The 24,586-nt window shown below is 32.9% G+C and overlaps 3 protein-coding genes and 1 non-coding gene across 6 annotated transcripts; 2 read left to right on the top strand and 2 right to left on the bottom strand.

Moving 5' to 3' along the window:
* On the top strand, window positions 1–3,657 carry LOC133289946 (casein kinase II subunit beta-1-like). Of its 2 annotated transcripts, none has more exons than XM_061487994.1 (6): window positions 1–515; window positions 973–1,191; window positions 1,369–1,478; window positions 1,754–1,916; window positions 2,745–2,901; window positions 3,018–3,657. In XM_061487994.1, exons 1-5 carry the CDS (start codon window positions 290–292, stop codon window positions 2,873–2,875), a joined length of 849 nt encoding a protein of 282 aa, XP_061343978.1. In that variant the 5' UTR covers window positions 1–289; the 3' UTR covers window positions 2,876–2,901; window positions 3,018–3,657. The 2 variants fall into 2 exon arrangements, with proteins under 2 accessions (XP_061343978.1, XP_061343977.1); XM_061487993.1 differs by having other exon boundaries at window positions 1,754–1,919; window positions 3,018–3,653.
* A 2,156-nt stretch (window positions 3,658–5,813) lies between these two features.
* On the bottom strand, window positions 5,814–7,942 carry LOC133289942 (large ribosomal subunit protein eL43). 2 transcript variants are annotated; one of them, XM_061487986.1, is made up of 5 exons: window positions 7,899–7,942; window positions 7,669–7,708; window positions 6,826–6,914; window positions 6,535–6,617; window positions 5,814–5,985 (listed from the first exon to the last, which is right to left on the bottom strand). In XM_061487986.1, exons 1-5 carry the CDS (start codon window positions 7,899–7,901, stop codon window positions 5,922–5,924), a joined length of 279 nt encoding a protein of 92 aa, XP_061343970.1. In that variant the 5' UTR covers window positions 7,902–7,942; the 3' UTR covers window positions 5,814–5,921. The 2 variants fall into 2 exon arrangements, with proteins under 2 accessions (XP_061343970.1, XP_061343969.1); XM_061487985.1 differs by lacking the exon at window positions 7,899–7,942 and having other exon boundaries at window positions 7,669–7,714.
* Window positions 7,943–8,039: 97 nt separating this feature from the next.
* TRNAE-CUC (transfer RNA glutamic acid (anticodon CUC)) lies at window positions 8,040–8,112 on the top strand. Its single transcript has one exon. It is a non-coding gene; the product is annotated as a tRNA-Glu (tRNA).
* A 338-nt stretch (window positions 8,113–8,450) lies between these two features.
* On the bottom strand, window positions 8,451–13,126 carry LOC133289910 (SNF2 domain-containing protein CLASSY 3-like). The gene is made up of 3 exons (XM_061487937.1): window positions 11,801–13,126; window positions 10,947–11,117; window positions 8,451–10,328 (listed from the first exon to the last, which is right to left on the bottom strand). The coding sequence occupies exons 1-3, from the start codon at window positions 13,124–13,126 to the stop codon at window positions 8,451–8,453; spliced, it is 3,375 nt and encodes a 1,124-aa protein (XP_061343921.1).
* Window positions 13,127–24,586: the final 11,460 nt, after the last annotated feature.

Here is a 24,586-nt window from a genome sequence, read left to right as displayed (position 1 = left end):
AAAAGAAATATCTTAAAAAAAAAATCTTCCCCGAAACAGAAGCACTAACACTAAATGTGGAAAAAATAAAAAAATAAATAAAAATAATCTACCACCAGGAATAGAATAGAAATGGGGAATCGTTGTTCGTGTCTGTGAATTTTAATTTGCATCTGTCCCTGAAACTGAAACTCAAAACCCTAGCTTCCCTGCAACACCAACCAACCAAACAACCAAACGAAACGAAACGCTGTCGTTGGAGTTACGATATGATTGGGTGAGAATCGAGGAGGAAAGGCAAGGAAGAGTTATGTACAGAGGAGGTGTCGGATCCAAATCGGAGGTGGCTTCCGTTGATCGGAAGCGAATCAACGACGTCCTCGATAAGCAGCTGGAACGATCCTCGCCGTCCACATCGAGGGCCATCAACGGCAAAGATAGGTCCTCCTCCTCCGTAATAACCGCCAAGGATCACAGAGACTCTCGCTCTGCCTCTGCCTCTGCCCCTATCTCCAAGAATTCCAACGCTTCTGATGGTTCGATTTCTTCTTTTCTGTTACGATCTGATCTCTTTTTTTAATGCCAATCATATCCCCCACGTGTGTCTTAATCCTTTTCAGATATCTCTTCAATTAATATACTTGAGTTTATTTTTCATTCCTCTTTAACTATATGATTATATGTTTACTTAGGTGATGTTAGGTTATTATTTCATGCTATATGTCAAACTACTATTAACTTCAGCCTTTACTATGATGTATTCCAAGACTAGCATGGAGAATTGGAATCAAATTCGTGTAATTGGACGGCCAATCATGAAAAGCTAAGATGGATTTTTGTAAAATTTATATTTTTGAAACGTGAAGGGGGTAAAACCTAAGGTTTTAAACTTGATATACTGAAATTTATTTGGATAAAAAAAACACCCTTAGAGAGGTATAGTGTAATATACCCTACCCTAAATTTAACTTCATTTTACTTGGAATGCTGCAGAGGAATCTGAAACAGACAGTGAAGAGTCTGATGTTAGTGGTTCTGATGGAGATGACACATCTTGGATCTCATGGTTCTGCAATTTGAGGGGAAATGAATTCTTTTGTGAGGTTGATGATGATTACATCCAAGACGACTTCAACCTATGCGGATTAAGCAGTCAAGTGCCTTATTATGATTATGCTCTGGATTTAATTTTGGATGTTGAATCCTCTCATGGTAAGCTTATGTATATGTTTTTCAGACTTTACAAGTTCGGAATACTAGTTACGGGATTTCTTTTGTGTTTCATGAATTCAAATTGTACACTTGCATATCTGTAGTGCTGATTATGTATTTGGTCATTCTGTACTTCATTTTGTTTGAAGATTAAATTGGACTGGTTGGAATGTGTAGGTGACATGTTTACAGAAGAACAAAATGAGTTAATTGAATCAGCAGCAGAGATGCTTTATGGTCTGATTCATGCCCGGTACATATTGACAGGCAAAGGAATGGCTGCCATGGTAAGATTTTTCTGTCTCTAATTACTATTATTTTATTGCTTTACTGTCAATGAGATTGGTACTGTTAATTAAAAAAATAACTCCCCATGAAAGCCCGACTTGCGTGGATAGGGGTGAAGAATGCCTTGTACGTAACTTTATCCTTGCATTTTTGCAAAGAGGTATTTTCTTGAATTCGAACCTGTGATTTTTCGATCACAAAGGACCAGTCTTACCTCTGCTTGAAGCTCGTCCTCTAAGATTGGTACTGTTAATGATATTGGAATTTTTGGCAGCTCGAGAAGTACAAGAACTATGATTTTGGCCGATGCCCAAGAGTTTACTGCTCTGGGCAACCTTGCCTTCCTGTTGGTCAGTCAGACATTCCTAGATCTAGTACCGTGAAAATATACTGCCCTAGGTGTGAAGACATTTACTATCCCCGGTCCAAGTATCAAGGCAGTATCCTTATATATATTATTAAATTTTGTGTGGGATTTAGTTTATTATGCATCAACGATTCAACATGTCTCTCAGAAATTTATGTTTTATTCTTTTGCCCATCTCACCGGTTCCTTGGTTTTGACTTCTAGATCGATTTTTTTATCCCTCAACTGTAAAGTAAGTAGTTAGTAGGCGAAAAGAACACTTGCATGGGAAGTACAGGATGCCTATTATTTAGTTTATTTACAACTTGGAATATATTTTTTTTTCTTGTGGATCATAAACTGCTTTGTAAACAATTTAAATGTCTATAAGAACAAGGCTGGGAACTCTTGTCACTGATTCTGAAAAAAATTCTTTTACTTGAATGCATTGCTAACATACACAATACTAAGCTGTTCTATAATGGAATATGAGAGTAACGTTCAAACAATGAATGACTTAATAGTTTGGTTTGGGGTTCATAATCTAGATCTCTTGACACTACTTTGTTTTTTGTTTGAGAAAAATTATATTCTGCAATTTCACTTCCAGCTGTCTGCTGGTTGTATATCTCGAGCTTAAAGGACAATTTGGGAACCTTTGGGCCCGTTCAAGTTTAGAAACATATATTTATTATCAAAATCATGGAAATCCTAAAAGCTATGTGGAAAAAAAACTGCAGAAAAGTGAATACTTTAAATGAAGGCAAATATTATTGTGTTCATTCTTTGTTTTGCTTCCATTCTATATGAATTTTGAAATGATTGCATGTGTTTATATATTGCAATATTTAATTGTGGCTTAAATTTATGGTGGTTCACTGTATCCTGTTCTTCCGAAATTTCCTTGAGTCTGTTCTAGACATTGATGGAGCTTATTTTGGAGCTACATTCCCTCACCTGTTCCTGATGACTTATGGACAACTGAAGCCACAGAAACCATCACAGAACTATGTTCCCAGAGTTTTTGGCTTCAAGCTTCACAAGCCATGAAACTGGAATTTTAAGCTACCATGAAAGTAAGAGTTTATTCATGTCCCATGTCTTAAGTCTTTCTTTGTACTCTTTGCTAACATGTTGCTGATCATAAGCTTTCCAAATCAGTACAATCTAGAGCTCTGTTTATTTGTTTTAGGAGCGTGTGTAAAGAAAATTGCAGACATGTCATGCAAGTGCTTAATTTCACTTCCAGCTTGGAATTCAGTGAGCTTCAAGTTCAATGAGCAAGTGCTTAGGTACTTCAATGCACTCTTAATTGCTTATTGCAATTTGTATTCTTGCGACTAGTTTCACTTCATGTCGATTATGATTGTCTCAGATTACAGATCCCCTGCTATTTTATATTATTTTATTCCATTTCCTCCCCTCCCACATTTACGCAGCTCTTGAATTTGTGGATTGGACCTCGATGGTTTCACACATTTTTAGTCTGATTTTATAATTCAATTGCTATAATGTTAAGCCCGCCTATCTTAACATCGATGATGATATATGTAATAGGGTTTAAACTTTCTCTTGCTGCTGGAAAAAGTTCTTCTCATGCTGTAAGACGTTTAAAACTGTGCCATTCATTTTTATTTTATTTTAAAAACAGTGGGACCCACAATTGTTTGTCTCTACAGCATAAGAGGAAACATCTCCTACAAGAGGAGATGTTTATTTCCCTATGGAATATGAATACAATATGTCCCCAGAGTCTATGTATGATTTGTGAATACTGTCACTATGCGCATGCTTGTGTACATGCATAAATACTCCCTTGATGTGGAAGAATGAATATATTCTCTTCTCGTATGTTGTATGGGTGAAATACAAGACTTCAACATCTCAGTGAAGAGTTAGATGGACTAAATGGACCTAATTCGTAGGGCATTTTTTTATTTCCTACGTTATTTTGCTGAACCTCTCCTTTGGAGAGTACCTACTTTTCCCACCCAATCGGATCACGGTGTTTCCTTATTCTCGCCAGCTGCAAGTCAAACATACACAGTCCCTGTTTTGGCTTGTATCTTTTTTCTTTTCTTCAATTCAAACATACGTAGTCACAAATTCAAAAAATAGTGTAAAATTCAGATTGAGAGGCAAACAGGTCAAGAGCTGACTGAGAAAAATCACGCACGATTAAACAAAAAATATTCATATATAAAACAGACATCTTAATATTAAATAGTTGTTTCTTCCGACCAAAGTAATGATGGAAGCCTAATTATAGGTGTGAAAATAATTTGTTGTTGAAGGGTGGATTTACATATAAACTATATGGTAACAGCCGTCATTAAATCAAAATTTTGTATGAAGGGTATTAAATGTATTATATATGCTGTCCCAATAATATTTTTATAAATAGGAATTATTCCTAGAGAATTTCTTGTCCAAGGAAAAAGGATATGTTATTTCACCTATTAATATTATATATTAACATGATTAAGAAAATTTTAATATATATTTTATTTTTTATTCAAGAAAATGTGTTACGAATCTTGAGGTCACTATCTTAAAAGCTAGCTCAAAGGGTGGTAGTGTCCAATGTCGTATAAACTCTACATTAGTTGCATACACAACCAATGTGAGATCAGTAACATTGCCACCTCCTTTAAAGGTTGATGTCCACGATAACTTTTACTCTATCGACACTGACTTGGTGGTAGCCTTTTTTGTTTTAGTGGCTTTACTCATCTATCAATATTTAGTACAATACCCCTTTCTGAGGTATGACATTTTAATCCAGTCTATAGATAGTCTTTTTTGTGGTTTTAACTCTCAAAGCCTTTAGCTTTTGAGGTGGTGACCTCAAGGTTCGTAACAATTGGTGTTTTTGTTGAGAGTTAAAACCATGGAAATGACTATTTATTTATAGGCTGAATTAAGGTGCTATATATCCAAAAGTGGTATTGTACTGAATACCGACTGATGAGTGAAGCCGCCAAAAGGGAAATGACTACCATTGGGTCAATGTCGATAAAATGAAAGCCGTTGTGGACGTCGCTCTTAAAGAGGGTGGCAATGTTACGGATCTCACATTGGTTGTATAGGCAACTAATGTGAGGTTTATAATGCCTTGGACACTCTCACGCTTTAAGCTAACTTTTGATGTTGTGATTTCAATGTTCGTAACAAAATGGTGCTGAAATTATTTCTAGGGAAAATCAGGCGACTAAACATATTGAAGTGTTTTTATTAAACCAAACAAAAAAATTGAAGCTGCCTCTTAAAATTTGAGTAATCTACACTTTTAGAAGTTTGAACAGTGTAAATTTTTTTGGGGGGTCAAAAACTGTTATTATTATTTCATATTTTTTTGACAAAGTAAAATATACTTTTTTTGAAGAAAAAAAAATGATAGTTTATTTCATAATTCTGTATTATTATTTTTGCTGTCAATAATAAAACATGTTAATAACTTGTTATACGCATTTCAATTATAAGACTCTTCATTTCATCATTTTAGAATTTAGAGCATTCCATTCTAATATACGATTAATAATAGTATAACTATTTACATTATTGCTTTTTTTAATAAAAAATAATAAGAAAAAAAGGTATGGTGATCATTATCATTCTTTTAAAATTTAAAGTATAAAAAAATGGCTTATTTTATATGCCAAAAATACTATCTTGTATGGGACCCAAAAACTGCTAATGTAATTTGGTAATAATGAAAATAAAAAATAGAAGATTAGTAGGAAAATAGCTTTCAAGGCCCATATTATTTGCAGGAACAATGAGATTAGATAACTTTGTCGATTGGTATTCAACAATCATCATACAAGGGACTTACCGTCTAATTAAGGTCAAAGTTTGGTTTGAAAAGCATGACAAGTGACAATGAGCCACTCACAAAGGACAGAAGAAAACGATGAAGCAATTTTGCTCCAAAAACAGAAAGCAGTTCAAAGCAATTGAAGTAAGGCGGTAATCTCTGATAAGAACATGACTCAAAGTTCACACTGCATTCAAAACAATACGGCTCTCCGAACATAAACATAATCCAATAAGTTCTCAAGTCTATTTGTTCAAAATCTTGCATCAATCAAAAGGCTCAACTCTCAGTTTGTTCCCTCAACCTCCGGATGGTGCTCCGTACAGTCACAGCACTCGCAGTACTGTCAAAATAGTGAAGTGAAGAACAAAGTCAGCTGGTTTATTTGACAATATATATATATATATATATATATATATATATATATATATATATATATGGGTTAAGCCGCTTTAGATAAAGTTATCTACAGCTACCCCAAAAACTACGTCGTTTTGATTAACGAAGAGTGTTTCTGTAATTTTAGATGAATTAATGAAGGATATTTTCGTAGTTTTTTATCATATGCATTTTATTGAAACACCCTTCATTAACTCACCTAAAATTACAAAAACACCCTTCATTAATCAAAACGACGTAGTTTTGAGACTAGCTGTAGATAACCTTATCTAAAGTGACTGTAGAAATGTTTTTTCCTATATATATATATATGAGACAGGTTATATTTACAAACTCTTACAAACTACACTATGTTCTCCCGAGAGAGCATAGTGTAATTTGTAAGAGTTTGTAAACGGATCCTTTTCCTATATATATATATATATATATATATATAGAAAGGAAGTAGAAGGGGCATTACTTCAAAGTGTAAAGGAAGTAGAAGGGGAATTACTTCAAAGTGTAGGCACCGCCTGCTTTCACTTTACCACAATCTTTGCACCCCCATATTCCTACAGCCTTCCTTTTCACAGCATACTGCAACAAATAAGTTCCCATCAACATCAATCACATCTTTATCCCAAATTAGTTGGGTTGGTAAGTTCAACATTAGAATTCAAATCATTTTTTTTAAGAACAATGTTCGAATTAACCTAATAATGAATGACTCGTGGTTAGGTTTTCAAATGATAAAAATCAGAAAACACAAGGTCAATTCAGCATTGATATAATATAGAAGATCTACCTTTCCACAGAATTCACAAAAAAATTTGCTATGTTGACTAACTTCCATCTTCTTAATCTGCTTCCGCAGACTAGCGCCATATCGGGTACCTAACATAAGAAAATACGTCAAAATATGGCTTCTCAAGACTTTAATCCAAGAAAACTAATGTCTTTAAAAATGTACATTCAATGCCCCATACTTCAATCCAAATTTCTTGATGATAAAGAGAATTGTTCCCCGTAAATACTTCAAACAATGAACCGGTTAAGAACTAATAGATATCACCAAACTCTTTTGGCACAGGTGGTAAGGAATCTGGGCTCCTTAATCAGAGATCTCGAGTTCGAGGCCGAAAAATGAAAAAAAAATGATTTGAGAGAGCTCGCCCCCCAAAAAAAAGGTCCGACTAAATATTAATCTTCGGTTATTGCCAAAAGATATGCTTGAGATTACTCAAAAAAAAACAAAAAAAAAAAAAGAACAAAGAGATATCAGGCACATTAATATTGCCTAAAATACCAGCATCACCGATGCTTATTGCACTCCAAATAGCAAGTGTTTCAGCAACTTTTGTACCCATTAAACATTCAAATCTTTTAACAATATTGCATAATCAATAACAATTGCCTTACACCAAGCCCCCGCATATTTTATGAAGTCAAGGCTACATACAAAATCAAAGCCAGATAGCTTTTCCTTTATGAGAAATGGGAGTGCAGGCAGCAGTTTCTTATATATAAGAATATCCATATCCTATTCAAATAATCTTAAAAAAATAATCCCTAACAAGTTGAAAAGCCAAAATCTGGAAACGCGAAGAGCTAATTAGGCTTCATTAAAAAGCATAATTACAAAACTTACCATATTTTCCAACAATGCCTGCCTTTTTCGTTCTCTTAGTCTGCATTAAAGGGATTGTATCAGCTTACAGCTCGATGCTCAAAAAAAAAAAAGCAGAGAAAAGTGAAACATACTTTTATTTATTTCATATCAGAAACAAAAATTTTAGATTTATCTTAAGAACTAGAGGAAGGTAACATCAAAAACTAGGGTAAGATGATTATAGTGACAATGAAAAGGGAAAAGAGTACCATGTTTTCTGGATCGAAGGTGCTGCCCTCGTGTGACCGTAAGCCTCAGGCAATGTAGAGAAACCCTAATCGATTCTGTTATTTATAGGAATCCTTTTTTATAAAGGTCTTAATGTTATTTGGCCCAATTGGAACCAACATTCCGTTGTAGTCTAGTTGGTCAGGATACTCGGCTCTCACCCGAGAGACCCGGGTTCAAGTCCCGGCAACGGAAATTTTTTCCACCCACGTATGTAGTTTTGCTATCATAAACATAAATGTAACTAACAAGTAACATTATATGGAGTCATGTAACGGGAGAAATATAACTATAACTAATAAATATCTCGTACAGTTCATATGATAATTTCATTGTGTCACTTTTCAAAAAGATTAAACAGGATTAACACATCTAAAAGCTTCTAAGGAAAACCATATACAAAAAATACATATCCAAATATAACCAAAAGGCCACATTGGCATCAAAAGCCATATGAAGAAGCTATGTACCCCAAAAAAAACAGGCATAAGAAGTTTGCCTGTATCAAAAAGTTTAAACCAAGAGTTTGTTTCTTAATGGTTAATAGCTACTCTTTCAAATATATGTTGAAACTTTTCGTGTTGAACCATGTCTTCCAAGATTCGATCTTCTAATTCTAGGGATGAGAATTTTTGAGCACCATCACCATGGGAATTAAAGAACACCAACTCTGATAACTGATCTTTCTCAGCTTGACGACAACATTTGTCCTCATCCATTGTCCCTGCTGTGATGAGATGATAAGTGTACACGAATTTCTTCTGCCCAAGTCGATAAGCACGACTTATTGCTTGCCTCTCCACTGAGGGATTCCATACAACATCAAGTAAAACAACCCTTGAGGCACCAACCAAACTGATACCTTCATAACAAGCCTTTGTTGATGCTAGCATCACCCTTACATTGCTACTGGGATCGTTAAAAGCTTTTATTGAAGCTTGACGCAGCTTTACTTCAACTTTTCCATGTATTATTAGCACCTCTCGTCCTTGATTCCAACCAAAATGATATTTAAGCTGGCTTGCCAGAAGATTCAAAGGATCAATATATTGGCTAAAAACCAAAACTTTTTCATTCACAAGCCCACAAAGTCTGATAAGTTCCATTAAGAATTTCGTTTTGACACCTTCCTCAGGATTCAATCTAAACCGTTGGAACTTCTCCTTGCCTTCGGATAGACTGAAGAGCGCGGGATGAACAGCAGCTACAGACTCCTCATATTCTAGTTTCAGCACATTCAAGTATATCTTTCCCTGAGCAAGGCTTGTCCTTTTTTTCTGAATATCCTCAAAAATTTCCTTCTGCAACTGTGTAGGCTTTAAAAAAACTACTAACTTCCTCAACCCAGGTAGTCTCTCTTGTAGTATGGTTCCCTTGTGTACATGAACAAAAGGACTAATCATGTCTCTGATCTCTTTCAATATCTCAAATCTTCCATTATCATCAGAAACTTTTCCATATGAAGTGGTCAAATGCACCCATTTCCCTTTGCTTTCGTTTCTTGGATTCCCCCGCTTGTCATCAAATACCACATTGCCTCCTCCGGATAGATTCCGTTCAGCAAACTTAGGCCTCGCCAAGCAAAGTGTGTTGTATAGCTCATCAAAATTATTCTGAAAGGGAGTTCCAGAGAGGATGATGCGTCTTTTTGTCTGGATTTCTGAGACGGATTTCCATATAAGACTATGGGAATTACGAGGAGTGTGACCCTCGTCAAGAACCAATAAACCAGGATGTTCAAGAAGGACTTTCCTCAACTCCTTGTCATTGGAGCTCTGACTAGTAAGTTGCTCAAACAGTTTGTAACTAATTCCCAAGATGGATTTGTTACACTTCCAAGAATACAACTTAGCGACACGACAATACAACTTAGCTAATTTGGTTGAGACATTACGACAAGAATTCCTAACAAGATTCATAGCTTCCTCACTCTCCTTGCCAGAGTAGTCAGAATTGTTCAAATTATGAAAGGGAATGTCAACCTTCCAAGTTTTGAACTCCTCTTCCCATGTAAGAAGCATCCCTTTAGGAGCAATAATCATTGGTCTGCACGTTGGATATAACTCCATGTATGTCTGAAGAAATACAATGGTAAGACGGGTTTTCCCTGTCCCAGGAGCATGAGATATAATGCATCCACTCGCACCAGGAAAATCCTTCTGTTTTTTCAACTTATCAAGAAAAATTCCACCAGCTAAATTACTCCAGAGAAACTCGAAAGCATCACACTGATGAGGATACATTGTCTTTTTCACTCCAGGAATTATATCCCACACTGTCCCAGCGTAATCACAGAGATTATAATCATCATGTCCAACAATTCCATGCCGGAGCTCATCGAAGACAGACTGGTCCATAGGGTCGAAAGTGCAATAGTCTCTCCTGTTTGATTTTCCATATGGATTTTCACACTGCATATGAACATATCTTGATTAGCTGAAAAACAATTAGTTGGGTTGGGAAGTGAAGAGTTGAATACAGAAGAATTTCAGAATAACTGTTCTCATACACACATGTTAAGATAATCAATTTACTATGTAAAATGATTTTTTACAGCTTGACTAATAACCACAGCCATTTCCCATGACAAAATACAACTGACATGCATTAAGTATCACAAGATATAGTTTTCTCAAAACGTAAAATCCACAAAAATATTTGCACTCAACTGCTATGCCATATAAATTCTATGTTATTATTAGGGTAAAGAAGAACAGTCCTAGCTCAGATGACCACAAATTTTGCACATTTAAATTTGCAAGCAAAGAATAGAAATTATTGTGTTAAAAAAAAATAAAAAAAATACCCAGAAATGGTAAAATTTAATTAACTTAATCACCAACACTAATTAGTTGCCAGTGATCCATAAGAAGGTGGAAGCATTCTATTTTTAAGATCAATAATTCCAACTTACACCCCGGGCCCCCTAGAAAAAACAAAATTAGTGCAAGGGGAGGGGATGGAAGTCCTATTAAAAAAAGAAATCATTTTCCTTAATATTGAAATTAGAGCAAAAGCAAATTACTCACCAAGGGAGGTAAAATATACTTAATCTCCAATTGGACATGTGGGCAATATGCACATAAAAGTCCAATTTCCTCATTAAGAATGAGATGATGCTTCCCTTGACGACAAAGAGTAGCTGTTGTAACTTTATCCAATGGATATTGATCATGATCAAAATCAATATTATCTTGAACCTGCTGATAAACAAAACAACTATAGTTCCACCGAAATTATAAATGGGCAAGCGCTAACTCACAAACACAGATGGACTAAAGGAACAGAAACTTGAATCCAGAAAAAAAAAAAAACATAATAAAATAAAAACTTAGTTCAGTAGCACAGTGATTAAACCTATTTGTATGTGCCTAAGTATATTAAACAAGGGAAAGTTGTAAACGAACTTATACTGGGGGTTTCGTTTAGCCTTTAGATAACTCAGATATTCAAGAAGGAGATTACATCTACATGTCCCATCCCATTCTTCATCTTATGAAATATGTTTGCAACATAGAAAAACAGACTTCTGAAAATTAAGAATTTCTTTAAGGCACCCACTGCAGGAAATGTGTACATACAATATATTCATAACATCACTTATAACAACTTCCGGTCCAAAACTTTCACTCAAGAATTCCAGAATAAAGACTAAAATCCACAAATAAATAATTAATATACATCAAATTAGCATAATAAGTAATATATAAGGAGTTCATGCTGTCAGAAAATAATATACATCAATTTTGCCTAATAAGTAACCCCCGGGCTACATGGCGGGCGAAAAGAAAGAACAAAGCGAATTGAGCCAAACAGAGAAAAATAATGAAAGGAGAAGATGAGTTTTATGCCATGGCCCTTGAGTATGTACAAGCCAACTAACCTGAGAAGGAGGAATAGAGTTGTGTTGGGTAGCATTGAGACAATAGTCCATCTCAATCCAAAGTGCATCTAATTCTTTCTCGTATTCTGACTTCTCCACTGGCTGTGGCTCCTCAGTTAGAAAAGTAAATTTCAATGGTGGTAAATCTATTTTTGGATTCAGTTCATCATCGTTAGCCTCCACAGGCACCTCTCCCTTACCATAAATAGAATCCTGAAGAATGTTAATAACACCAAAATCTTCTATATCATGGACCTGTTTCTTCTTCGGGAATGCATAGCCTTCCCTCTTGTGACCACTAGATTTTTTTTCGACAAAACCCCCTTCCTCTTCAAGCCAATCCCTCTTGCAACCACTTGATTTTTTTTCAACAAAAACACTTCCCTCTTTAAGCCAATCCCTCTTACAGCCACTAGATTTTTCTTCAACAAAACCACCAGAATTATCTTGGCTAGCATTAAGACAAGAGGCCATCTCATCCCAAATTTCATCTAATTCCTTCTCAATCTTTGATCTCTCTGATATCTCCGATTTCTCCGGTGTTGGTTGCTCTTCATCCTCATCACCTATAAAAGTAAACTTGGGTGGAAAATCCATATTTGTTTTAGGTTCCTGGCCTATTACCTTCCCATTAATACAATCCTGAAGAGTCTCAAACACATGAAAATCTAGTGAATCATGAATGTGTTTTTTCCTAGAAAGTTTCCCCATCTTCCCTTTCTTATGCACTTTGCGCACACTTAACTCATAAATATTTGTTTCACCCAAATCAGGTTCAACAGTAGTGTCAGTGAGAGACTGTTCCTCTTCATCCTCTTCATCGAGACAAATAGGTTGACTAAAAGTCCCCATCTTCAATTTCTTGTTCCTGAGAAAATGAGAACGGGTCCTCTGTGCTGAAGAACTACACTCATCTCTCGCATTCTCATCTATCAATAAATCCAAACCGTAAGCTTTCCTCCTCCACACTCCAAAATCAATCATTTTCGCGTTCGTTTCCCTTTTCGCCCTGCCCATGCTTCTTCTTCTTTCAACATCATCGTTTATCGCTTCGTACACCTCTTCATCCGAATACTCGCTTTCGCTGTCACTAATTTCGCTTTCGCTGTAACTAGTTTCGCTTTCGCTGTGACTAGTTTCGCTCTCCTGTTCAGTTTCATCAAAAACAATGACATCGTTGTCGTCGTCGAAACTGAGATCAACAACCTCGTCGTCCCATTTGTGGTCAACGTTGCTCTGTTTTTTCACATTATGCGAGTTTTGTTGTTTGTCGAATGGGGCTTTTCTAGAACGCGTTCTCCCCGCAACGCCCGAGCTACAATGCATGGTTGTAAGGCACCAACGATCAAGATGTCTCTTCTTCTTTTGAAAAATCAGTCCTTTATCGGAAGATCACGCTTCTAATTTTTCGTGTTAGTGTGTTCTGAGAGAAATGACAAAAAATAAATAAATTAATAATAATAATAAAAAAAGAGAGGAGAAGAAGAAGAAGGAAGGTTTTTAGAGTGGAGATAGTGTACCAGAAGAAAAGCAGCAGTAAGTAGAAGGAAGGTAGCTATTTTGGGCTCTGATCAGAGAAAAATAGCAATGAACACAGAGGCGCCAGACGGAAAGTCACGACAGGGGACATGGATGTACAATTTTGACACAAACTTGGCAAGGAAGGTTTTGGGAAACAAAAAAAAAAACAAAAAAAAATTTGTATTTTTTAGTAAATATTTGATAATATAGAATTTGTTAATTAAAATAATAAATTACTATGAAACTTTTTAAATTATTTTTTATTTTTTATAAATATTATATAACTATTTAAGTTTAAAATTAAAAATTTTACTTTTATCTCGGGAAAGGATTTTAAATTTCAAATGCTTTTTTTTATAATGAAAAGCTAATAAAAGTTTTTTAATGAAAAGCTTTATTTTGATGTACCCAAAAAAAAAACTTTATTTTATAATAAAGAAAAAAGTCAAAAGTGAAAAGCCAAAAGCTTTTATTAACTTTTATTGAAATGTATGTTTTTAAATTAAATTTTTTGGAAAAAGTGTGTGTCATTCGTAAAGGACACACATTTAAATTATTTTAGAAAAGAGATAGATATATCGAGATCCACACTTTTATTTTTTCAATGAGATCCACATTTTTTTGTATCTAACTCTTTTTTAAAATGATCTAACTACGTGTTCTTTTTAAGGACATGCACTTTTTCCAAAAAATTTATATATTCACCAAATAGTTTTTAGTTTTTTTTTTAACTTTAGCTTGAAACTAGCTATTTGCTTAAAAAAGAGAAGATCCAAATATGTTATTAGAAGTCTTAGTCTCCATCTCAGTTTTTGACTCATCTAATGGTCATAGTTTATTTGAAATTAATAATTAATTAATTTACATAACTCAAAAAACTATAATTTTATTTGAAATTAATAATTAATTAATTTATATAACTCAAAAAATTATAATTATTAAATAGATAGAAATTGATGGTCAAGATGAAAATAATATTTATAAATCTTAGTGCGACTCCAAACATTTTTCCCCTTCTATTTTTTCTCTTTCAAAAACCACTGTCCACACGTACTATAAGCAGTTTTGACTTGTATATGGAGCTGTAACGTAACTCTCAAAATAAATAAAACAAATTTACGTTACTATGTGCGGGTTGATTATTTGTTTTTTGTTTTTTGTTTAAGAAGAGAAATGAAAAAAGCAAACACAAAACTACAAAAGGAAAAAGATGATTGATCCCACTGACATCCACAAACTCTCCCTGCTAGTCATGCCTTCCATTACTTGCCAAATAAGATTCACATGTCTTGCACTCTTGCTTTACCATTGCCTCTATCTTATGTGGAGATGTTTTTTTTTTTTTTTTTTGAATAAAAAGCCCTTCTCAAAATAGAAAAAAGTAAAAGGATAGAAATGAAATAAATTTTTTTATTTAAGGAAAAGGGAATACTAAATTAGTGGTGGGGGAGTAGCATGATAAATTTTTCCATCTTCTATGTTGTTTGTTTATTAATTTAATTACTTAATATTCTATTATTTGAATTTGGTCGCGGGAGAGACTTGAGAGTATATGGCTGGTCAAAAATTTAATTTTTTAAATTTTAAATTTTTATTTATTATTATTATTATTATTTTATTGTTTCATAAAATAGTGCCTAGCTTCTCTTTTGTTTGTTTATTTACTTTAGTATCCAACTATTTTTTTTTAATTCAAAATTGAAGTAAGATTAGATATTGGTTTCCCACCATCCTTAATTTTTTTGAAATTTTTTGGGAGCAATTAACAATTGTCCATTAATAAGATCCTCATATTGGGGCAAGCAAAATTCGAATTCACATCCTTGTGAGATATAACATATAAGCCTAATCTTTAATTAATTATGTCCATCTTCTTGCAGTTTGATATTGGAGAGACTTGAGAGTATATGATGGTTCAAATGTTTTTATTTTGAAATTTTATTTATTATTATTTTACTTTTTATAAAATGGTGCTTTGATTGAAAGATTGAAATTGGGTTTGTTAATAAATGTAACTTAGTTGACATTAGGTGGTGAATAAGTGAGGAGAGAATTTGAGTTCGATTGTCACTAAATACATATTTAAAGAGAGGTGAAGAATTTTAACTGTGACAAAAGCATTACTCAAAATTAGTCTCATAACTGAATGGGAACCGACTCGTCTCAAAGAGCTAAGTATGGTCAATACAATAAAAAAAAAGTTAAGTTTTGTTGAATATATTTTAATTTTATTAGAAAAAAGTATAGATTAAAAAAAATTTAATTTTTCTTATTAGGAGATAAATTTTATTTTCTACAGATACATAAAAATGTATGACTCACATTTCGAGTTTCCCTCTTTTGCAATCAGTTTCACTACAACCTATGATGCTCTAGCTAATTCTTCACCATTTCTGAATGTAATTTCTATATTATGTATGACCTGGCATAAATTTTATATATTTTATGTGTATGTAAAAAATAATAACACGAGAAACATTAATATTAAAAAAAAAAAACATGCCCTGTAGGCCGACACTATTAGATCTTGAGTGCACCATCATTATTGTCACCGTCAACGGGACCTATAAAGTAAAAGGAGTGTGATTAGCGGCGAATCCGTAGCATAGTAATTCCCATCTGACAGATGACTCGTGTTTTTTTTTTTTTTTTGATGAATTGACTCGTGTTTAGCTTAGCTCGTTTCTGATGAGATATTTTAGTTGAAACTTTTTTTTAATCCTAATTTAACTTATCATGACCTGATTATCGAGATTATGTTAATACATATTTTATTTAATGCATAAAGTTATTATAAGATTTTATAAATAAAAATAATATGTATTTCAAGATGAATTATATTGTTAAAAACTATTATCGTATTATATATAAAATATTAATTTATGTTTAAAAGTTTTACAATTTATTAATTATTAACGAACGAAATGTTCTTAATGAATTATGTAACCGCAATCTTATGCAATTGGTACTTGTTTGGTTGGCGTTTGTTTAGCCCAAACCTATTTACTACTTTGCACTGTGTCTTAACTTCAAACTTAATTTAGACTAAAATCACATTTGTAAAATAAAATGAAGTATAATTCCAAGATGCAATTAATTATTGGTTATTGTTCATCGAGTTTTATGCATCCGAGGCGCCAATCAGAGCGTTATATTGGTCACAAAGTCCCACCAACCGAGCAGAATGTTCCTTGAAAAATGTTGTGGCAAGACCATGTTGAATGGGCTAAAAGTATATGGTACCGATAACAAAGTTTCATTGGAAAACGAATGTATAGTGGTGGGTCAGTGGAAAAATTCTCAAGTATTTGCTTGGATTAAGAATTTTTGTTGTTGTTAACAGAGAGGTTCTACCTTAGTTATAAATTATAAGTATTTGTTTTATTAAAAAAAATTATTTGAAATGAAAAAAAAAAATGAATAATCTCAATTGCTGATAATATTAACTATATAAAATAATAAATACTGAATTTTTTAATATTTATTCATTTAATTTGTTATCACTAATTAATATTTGTTTTCTCATCTTACTCTAAAGAATATAAATTTGCATTAACGATATAATTAAAGTAAAATATATTAATAGAAGTATTAGTGACACTTTATTTTCTATACTTATTTTTTAAAACATTTTATTATATAGTAAAATTTCATTTTAAGCCCGCCAATAAAAAATAGTATAAATTATTTAGTAGAGTAGCGTTATATTAACAATTTTTTTTTACAAGCTACATTGTATCTGACCGATAATACTCTACTCACGATTGTATTACCGGTCAGACATAGTGGAGTTTGTAAATAAAATTTTTGTAAATATAATATTTTCCTATTTAATATCTAATAACAAATATGTTAAAAAATGTCAAAAAATTATCTTACTATCTTTTCGGTTAATGGTTTATATGAAGGCTTTAATATTATTAAAGTGAATGTAGATAAGTTATTTACTTTCGCTCACAAAATAATATCGTTTTGAGTTGAAAAATTAAAAAATTATAATAAAAAAATTATAATAACCCTAAAATAAATTATAATTACAAAAATACCTTAATTTCCGTCTTAAAACGACATCATTTTGGGCTCAATATAGAAAAAGTGAACTCTTATATAAATGAAGTGGATACAAAGAAAAAATTGAAAAGGCATATTACAATTTAGGGAAAAGTGTTTGTCATTTTAAATGACACAATTTATGTCATTTCACTCTTATCAAAGAGGTGAGACTCACACCTTTATATTTTTTTATCCACTCTCTCTTCTCCTTTATCTAATTTTTCTCTCACTTAAAATGACACAATTTTACATCTTCTAAAATAATACACATTTATTCCTAAAATTTATCGAGTTAGACTTTCTTGTTCGTATGCACTTTCGAAGGTAAAGTTAACCTACCAAACCACAATATCAGGGATTTTTATTTGGGTGCTGCGTGAGTATATAAGTCAGTGCACCTAGAAGGAAAATTTTAACCCATTCTAATCCAAATATTTTTTGTATTTTTTTTTTTTGAGTTCTCACTTTTTATCCTTTTTCATGAGAGATGTTGGTAATACCGATGTACATAAAAAGCTATCTCCAATATTAATACCAGTGGCACTGAAGTGGCGCTGTAAAAAAATCTACTTCACGGGAAATGGAAATTTGTGTGATTTCTGCTATACCGTCACATCGTCACCAAAACCTTGCACGCGCAGTTCTGGACCATTGCCATTACCAAATAGTGTGACTTGGTGCATGCAATTGCAGAGTGAGTTGGTACTGCATTGGCGAGTTATTACTTATTAGTCTATACTATAGAGTCCTGATTGTATTCAGTACGTGCCCAATCATAACACTCATTCTCGATGTAACGTTGAATGTTCCGCTCCCCTGCTCTTTCCACTGCCACTTTAACATATCATTAATGTCTTTAGGAAAAAGTTTGAATACCGTATGTGAATCGTCTTTAAATCATTTATTCCTTATTTTTTTTATCATTTACTATATTTTTTTTTCATTCAAGTTCATTTTTAATCGGATTAGTTGCGAAGCAATTAATCGATTGGAATATTTCCAAAAAAAAAAAATTCATTCTTAATAATGTTAAAAATTTTAATTAATATATTTATTTTACCATTCTTATAAAAATATACTTCAACTATCTTGTATCATTTTCTTTCCTAAACTTTATAACAATGTTATTAAACCCGGACCGGTGATCGACTCGGTCGGGATACCGAGTCACTGGGTCACTGATTCAACCGCATGAACTAGATATATATATAAATTTATATTTTACATTCAATTATATAATAAATATTTTAAATGATGTAAGCGAATTAAGAACCAAATGTAGTTTAGTGGTAAAGACTATAATTTATATTTTCGGATTCGATTCCCACTAAATGCTATTTTGAAATAATTCTATTAAATGATAATATATATTAAATGGTGCATATTAACCAACGAACAAAATCAGTCTAGTGGTAAGTTGTTGTTGGGCATTCTTATGAGACTTGAGTTGGAATCCCAGCGACTTCAACATTGAAAATATTTTTTCGAAACCGGGTTTAAGCTATAAAACCGATCCACCGGGTCACCGGTTAATAGCGATTGATCCGCCGTTCTTGACCGGTTGAAGGGCCGATTTCCGGGCCAGCCGGTCCAGTTTTAACAACACTGCTTTGTAATGATTTTTTACTGTGTAGAATTTATTTAGTTTCAAACAAAAATACATTTAAGTTACCTTATGTCATGTTCTTTCCCAATATAAGTAGGGTAAAAATAAGATGTGTGAATTTCGATGGATGTGTTGGAGAAAAATCTCCTCTTATGTAACATAAAAAAAGATTAACCCGTATAAGGTTACATTAGAACAAGATATCCATTACCAATATTATTATTGATACTTATGAGTGAATGACATATATTATTTTTTTTTGTCAAAAATCTCAACTCTAGATCACTATTTCTTTAATAGAGATTTTTTTCTTAATATGATAAAACTCCTTAGGAAAACTCAAGTGGTGAACAGATTGAGCAAAATTATGTGGGTTTCAAATTGCAAAGAAAGCGCTCGCAAAGAAGTATAACCTCAATATCCCAATGAGATTTAATTACATGGTATAAAATTAATCATAATATTGTATTACAAGATTTATATGAATTTATTTTCACTATTAGTGTTGTTAGATTTTCTTAGAATAGCTACTATAAGACAAGGCCTAATTAAGAAAAATGGAAAACAACCCTCCCATTGCAGTCCATGACTAATAAGTAAAGTAACGAAACAGCCACACAGATGCCAAAACTGAGGATGATCTTTCACGCAAAAAAACTTGACAATTATTAGGAACAGTGACCAAAATGTCACTTTTCCTTAATTTTTTTTTTCAAAATGTCACGCTAACGGTGTTAATTTTCAATATGCCACGTGGACAAGTTCGCTGGGCACTGTAGCGAACTCAGTTTGCTGATGTGTCACGTTCCTAGTGGACACCAAGTTCGCTACCCTAGGTAGCGAACTTGGTTGCAATTAATACACCTGCATGTTTCCATCTGTCACGATGACACGTGGCAGACATGAAATGAAGTTCGCTAGGACGGGCAGCGAACTTCGTTGCATGTCTGCCACATGGCGTGGCAGGTGAAAACATGCAAGTGCATTAATTGCAACCAAGTTCGCTATCTAGAGTAGCGAACTTGCCTATGTGACATATTGGAAATTAACACTGTTAGTGTGACATTTAGCGAAAAAAGTTGGAGAAAAGTGACATTTTGATCTCTATTCCTATTAGATCCTACAAGGTTACGTACAACAAGAATAGTGCGCGTCATTTATGTTTTATGTATGAGAAAAATGTATGTCATTTTAAATGACACACCTTATATTCTTTCACTCTAGGTGAGACCCATATCTTAAAAAAAAAATCCCCACTCTCTCTTTTATGATTTATCTCTGTCTTTCACTTAAAATGACACAATTTTGTATCCTTTAAAATAATACACACTTTCCCCTTTATGTATATCGAAATTTTCCATAAAAATCAAGGTAAAGAAATTGTCAAGATTCCCCTTCACATGTTAAAAACCCCTTGCAAAGCTTGAGGAAGAAGATAACATAAGGTAATTGAAGTGTAAGTTTGTAAAAGTGATACATTGACATATTGATTAGAAACTCTAACACCAAGGGACTTGGATGACGAAAACAAGAAGCAAAGGGAATAAATGATAAAAAAAAACACATAAAAAAATAAATGATTCAAAGGCAAATCACGTAAGAAGTTTATCTTAAGCTTTAACATTATAATTATGCATTATAGGTAGTACATAGTTATAATATTAAAGTTTTTTTCTCTCTCCTCAGTCACTTTTCAGAACTTGTCTACTGATGTGGAGAGAGAGAAAAAAAAGCAACTTTAACATTATAATTATATACTACTCGTAGTACATAATTAAAAGGGGTAGCTTCAGATAAGTTTATCTCAAGTGGCTATATATATATATATATATATATATATATATATATATATATATATATATATATATATATATGGGAAGGATATTCTTACACCGGTGTAAGAGTTAGAAGTCTTACACTCAATCTTGACCATTGATCCACTTGTATCCATTGACTCACATTACTAAAAAAATTTAGCCGTTAGATATAGATGAAATCAACGGATAAGATTGAGAGTGTAACTTACACTGGTGTAAAATGATCCTGACCCATATATATATATGATAAAATTATTTCTGCAGCCGCTTTACGTACAACAACAACAGGTGTATGGTTATGATTCCCCACATTTAATGTTTTCATACTTTGTATGGTTATGATTTCTCGCATTTAATGTTTTCAAATATATATATATGGCAAGTATTTGATTGCTGCACGTACAACAGCTGCAGAAATGTAAACCCCTATATATATAGGTAAAATCATTTCTGCAGCCACTTTACGTACAACAACGACAGGTGTATGGTTATGATTTCTCACATTTAATGCTTTCATCCTTTGTATGGTTATGATTCCCCGCATTTAATGTTTTCAAGTATATATATGACAAGTATTTAATTGCTGCACGTACAACAGTTGCAGAAATATAAACCCCATATATATATACAACAATGACATATGTATGATTATGATTCTCCACATTTAATGCTTTCATCTTTTTGTATGGTTATGATTCCACGCATTAAATGCTTTCACGTATATATATATGACAAATATTTGACTGTTGCATGTACAACAACTGCAGAAATGTAAACACCTATATTTATATGTGTGTGTGTGTTGATAGCTCCAGTCATTTCGATTCCATTAGGAACGAGGATTCAAAATATCACACATGGATTAATCAAAGAGAGATTCAACAACTAAAAAAAAGATCAATTCTTTGTTACCATCCCATATCAACGAAAAAGGACAACCCTGTCAAAAGTTACTTTGTTTCTTTTTATCCAAATTACTTGTTTTTTTTCAAGTTTGTCAACTATTATATAAACATTAATATAAACACTTATAAAAAATAGCGTCAACCCCCCTCCCCCTGCCACCATTGCGTATTGTTACTTATTGGGTATATAATAGATATGCTTCTTTTTGTTTATGCAGATATAATTGTTCCGTAATTACTAAAAAATTAGAACAAATATGAAACCCTTTCCTTATATAATCCACTGAAAAAAAAGGGCGGGGTTTGGGGTCAATTCTATTTCTCGATGGGGCAGGAGAAGGGATATAACTCAGCAGTAGAGTGTCACCTTGACGTGGTGGAAGTCATCAATTCGAGCCTGATTATCCCTAAACTCAATGTGTGTTTTCTATTTGGATGCCATGATCGAATTGATGACGGATAAGAGGCTCGTGGGATTGGGGGGGGGGGGCTATATTTCTAGGGGGGCTATATTTCTAGGAGTGAACTCCAGGCGAATTTACTCAAATACTTCTTAGGAATGCTAATTTTTTTTAAAAAAATATGATTTTTTTCTATATTATATTTATAAATATAGGGAAAAATATTTGTCCTTTTAAATAACATAGAATTATGTCATTAAAGTGAGAGAAAGATACAACTTAAAATCTTTTATTTAAAATTAAAAAAAAATCACTCCCTTTCTCTTCTGTAATTTTTAAAATGACATAATTCTTTTTCTTTTAAAAGGACAAACACTAAATCCACACACACACACATATATATATATGAGGTTTAAATTTCTGCAGCTGCTGTACGTGCAACAATCAAATACTTGCCATATATATACTTAAAAGAATTAAATGCGGGGAATTATAACCATACAAAGGATGAAAGCATTAAGTGTGGGAAATCATAACCATACACCTGTTGTTGTTGTACGTAAAGCGGCTGCAGAAATAATTTTACCTATATATATATATATATATATATATATATATTTCTACAGCCACTTTAAATAAAGTTATCTACAGCTATCCAAAAATTACATCGTTTTGATTAATGAAGGATATTTCTGTAATTTTAGGTGAATTAATGAAGGATGTTTCAGTAAAATATATATGATAAAAGAAGGGGTTTGCATTCATCATTTAACTTGACACAAAAAAGTTTCCTACACACACAACATTTTGTGTGACCCGCACTTTTTGAAACAAAAAAAAATTAAAGCACGCAAAACGGATCTCTATAACATTACACAATCACTTTTCCTTCAACATAACTCTTATAAAACCCATAAAAGAATAACCAAAATTACATAAAAGTTACACCTAGTTCACTGCCAATTTTTCTCCACCTCCTCGGTCTTCTGCTGTTGCAATTGTTGAAACTGTCTACTCAAGTTGTGCCCATTTTTTCGGTTATTTTTAAGAGCTCCATTTTCTCCCTCGTGCCATCTCTCTCCCACTCTCGTATCTGTTTTTTATTTTTCTCCCTTGTTCCTCCCAACCTTTTTCTTTGGGAGAGACCACGAGCCTCACAATCCAAATCTATGCCAGTGTCTCATTCTCTTTTTTTTTTTTTTTGATAAACCTCTTATTTTTTTTATACAAGTGAGAATTGAACATATAATCTAACAAAACATATTTAAATTTGACATAACTAGACCGATCCTAATCATCATTAGACCAAAACTAATGGTTTACCTCATCTTTCATTTTTGTTTCCCTCCCCACTTAGGAACTCCATTTTTATTATATTTTACAATTTATCTTTATTGATAAATAAGTTTTTAGTATATTTATTATTATTCAACAATTTTTTTATAAAATTTATTAAATAATTTAAATCCATTCTTTTTATGATAAATTTTATATAAAATTTATTAACAGTAAAAAAAAAATATTATTAACATTCTTCCACCAAGAATTTAATGGCACCAAAAAAGATTCCAATAACTTTGAAGATCAAAACATATATTTATATGCTAGGTAAAATCCAACCATGACCTTGCCCCCCCCGTAAGAAAGACGAACCAATACCATTTACCATAAATATTTCCAATTTTTTGTTTCTTAATGAAAAATTCAAGAAAAACAAAAAATGTTATCCCATTTCAAAGCCAAATATGTCACGTGTTCTAATAGGAACATATCAATAGAATACCATCAACGTGTAATTAAACTCAAGATAAGAATCCTACAGCGTCAACTCAAAACACTTGAAGCTTAACTACCTGTTGCTTAAACTCAGTAAGGATTAAGAACTAGTATCAAATCTACAAAGACTATACAACCAGTGGCTACAACAAGTATATTAAAGGACGGTCGAGGTGAACTTGTGTCGTACTCGTACATGCATGAAGAAGATCAATAGGAACGAGGTTGTTTCCTTCCACAACAGCTACCGAATCCATAGCCGTTAAAATAGCAATCATACCGACAAACATGCCGGATCGCATCAACAAAACCATTGCTAACTATGGGTCCCACCCTACTGTCCCCCTTCCATGCTATTGCTCTTTACCTCCAACTCCTCAAGCCGTCTCTCATCTCTCAATAAACCTTGAAATGATTAACTAATTAAAAAAAAAACGAGAAAGATTGTGTCAATCACGAGGAGTACCCAAATTTTTGTTTTGTTTGTACATTGTAATTGCAAAGGAGATCTTACGTTGTTTGGTCTTCGAAAGGCATAGCCTTTTCTCAATGTGGCTGTTTGGATGCAATGGTTATGTTATGAATGTGCATTCTTTCAGTGATAAATTTTTCCCGAATCTTATTTGTTTCACCGTATCTCGATTTTGAGTTGTTTTACACGAAGCCCTTTGGATTTGGAATCTGAATTTTGAGTTTGAGTAGATACG

Source organism: Gastrolobium bilobum, unplaced genomic scaffold (genome assembly GCF_033153095.1).
Source record: "Gastrolobium bilobum isolate Gb01-03AN ecotype WA unplaced genomic scaffold, APGP_CSIRO_Gbil_v1 utg16824, whole genome shotgun sequence".
In the NCBI taxonomy this organism is placed as follows: domain Eukaryota; kingdom Viridiplantae; phylum Streptophyta; class Magnoliopsida; order Fabales; family Fabaceae; genus Gastrolobium; species Gastrolobium bilobum.
The sequence above is the reverse complement of the archived record's forward strand: the minus strand, read 5'-3'. Positions and strand labels throughout refer to the sequence as shown.

Coding starts and splice junctions, on each gene's coding strand:
- LOC133289942 (XM_061487985.1), bottom strand. CDS start 7,714: ATGCAGACTAAGAGAACGAAAAAGGCAGGCATTGTTGGAAAATATG. Junction 6,915..7,668: donor AGGCATTGTTGGAAAATATG/GTAAGTTTTGTA, acceptor TTCTTATGTTAG/GTACCCGATATGGCGCTAGT. Junction 5,986..6,534: donor GGCGGTGCCTACACTTTGAA/GTAATTCCCCTT, acceptor CTATTTTGACAG/TACTGCGAGTGCTGTGACTG.
- LOC133289910 (XM_061487937.1), bottom strand. CDS start 13,126: ATGCATTGTAGCTCGGGCGTTGCGGGGAGAACGCGTTCTAGAAAAGCC. Junction 11,118..11,800: donor ACTCTATTCCTCCTTCTCAG/GTTAGTTGGCTT, acceptor GTTTATCAGCAG/GTTCAAGATAATATTGATTT. Junction 10,329..10,946: donor AGTATATTTTACCTCCCTTG/GTGAGTAATTTG, acceptor GTTCATATGCAG/TGTGAAAATCCATATGGAAA.
- LOC133289946 (XM_061487993.1), top strand. CDS start 290: ATGTACAGAGGAGGTGTCGGATCCAAATCGGAGGTGGCTTCCGTTGAT. Junction 516..972: donor GAATTCCAACGCTTCTGATG/GTTCGATTTCTT, acceptor GGAATGCTGCAG/AGGAATCTGAAACAGACAGT. Junction 1,192..1,368: donor GGATGTTGAATCCTCTCATG/GTAAGCTTATGT, acceptor TGGAATGTGTAG/GTGACATGTTTACAGAAGAA.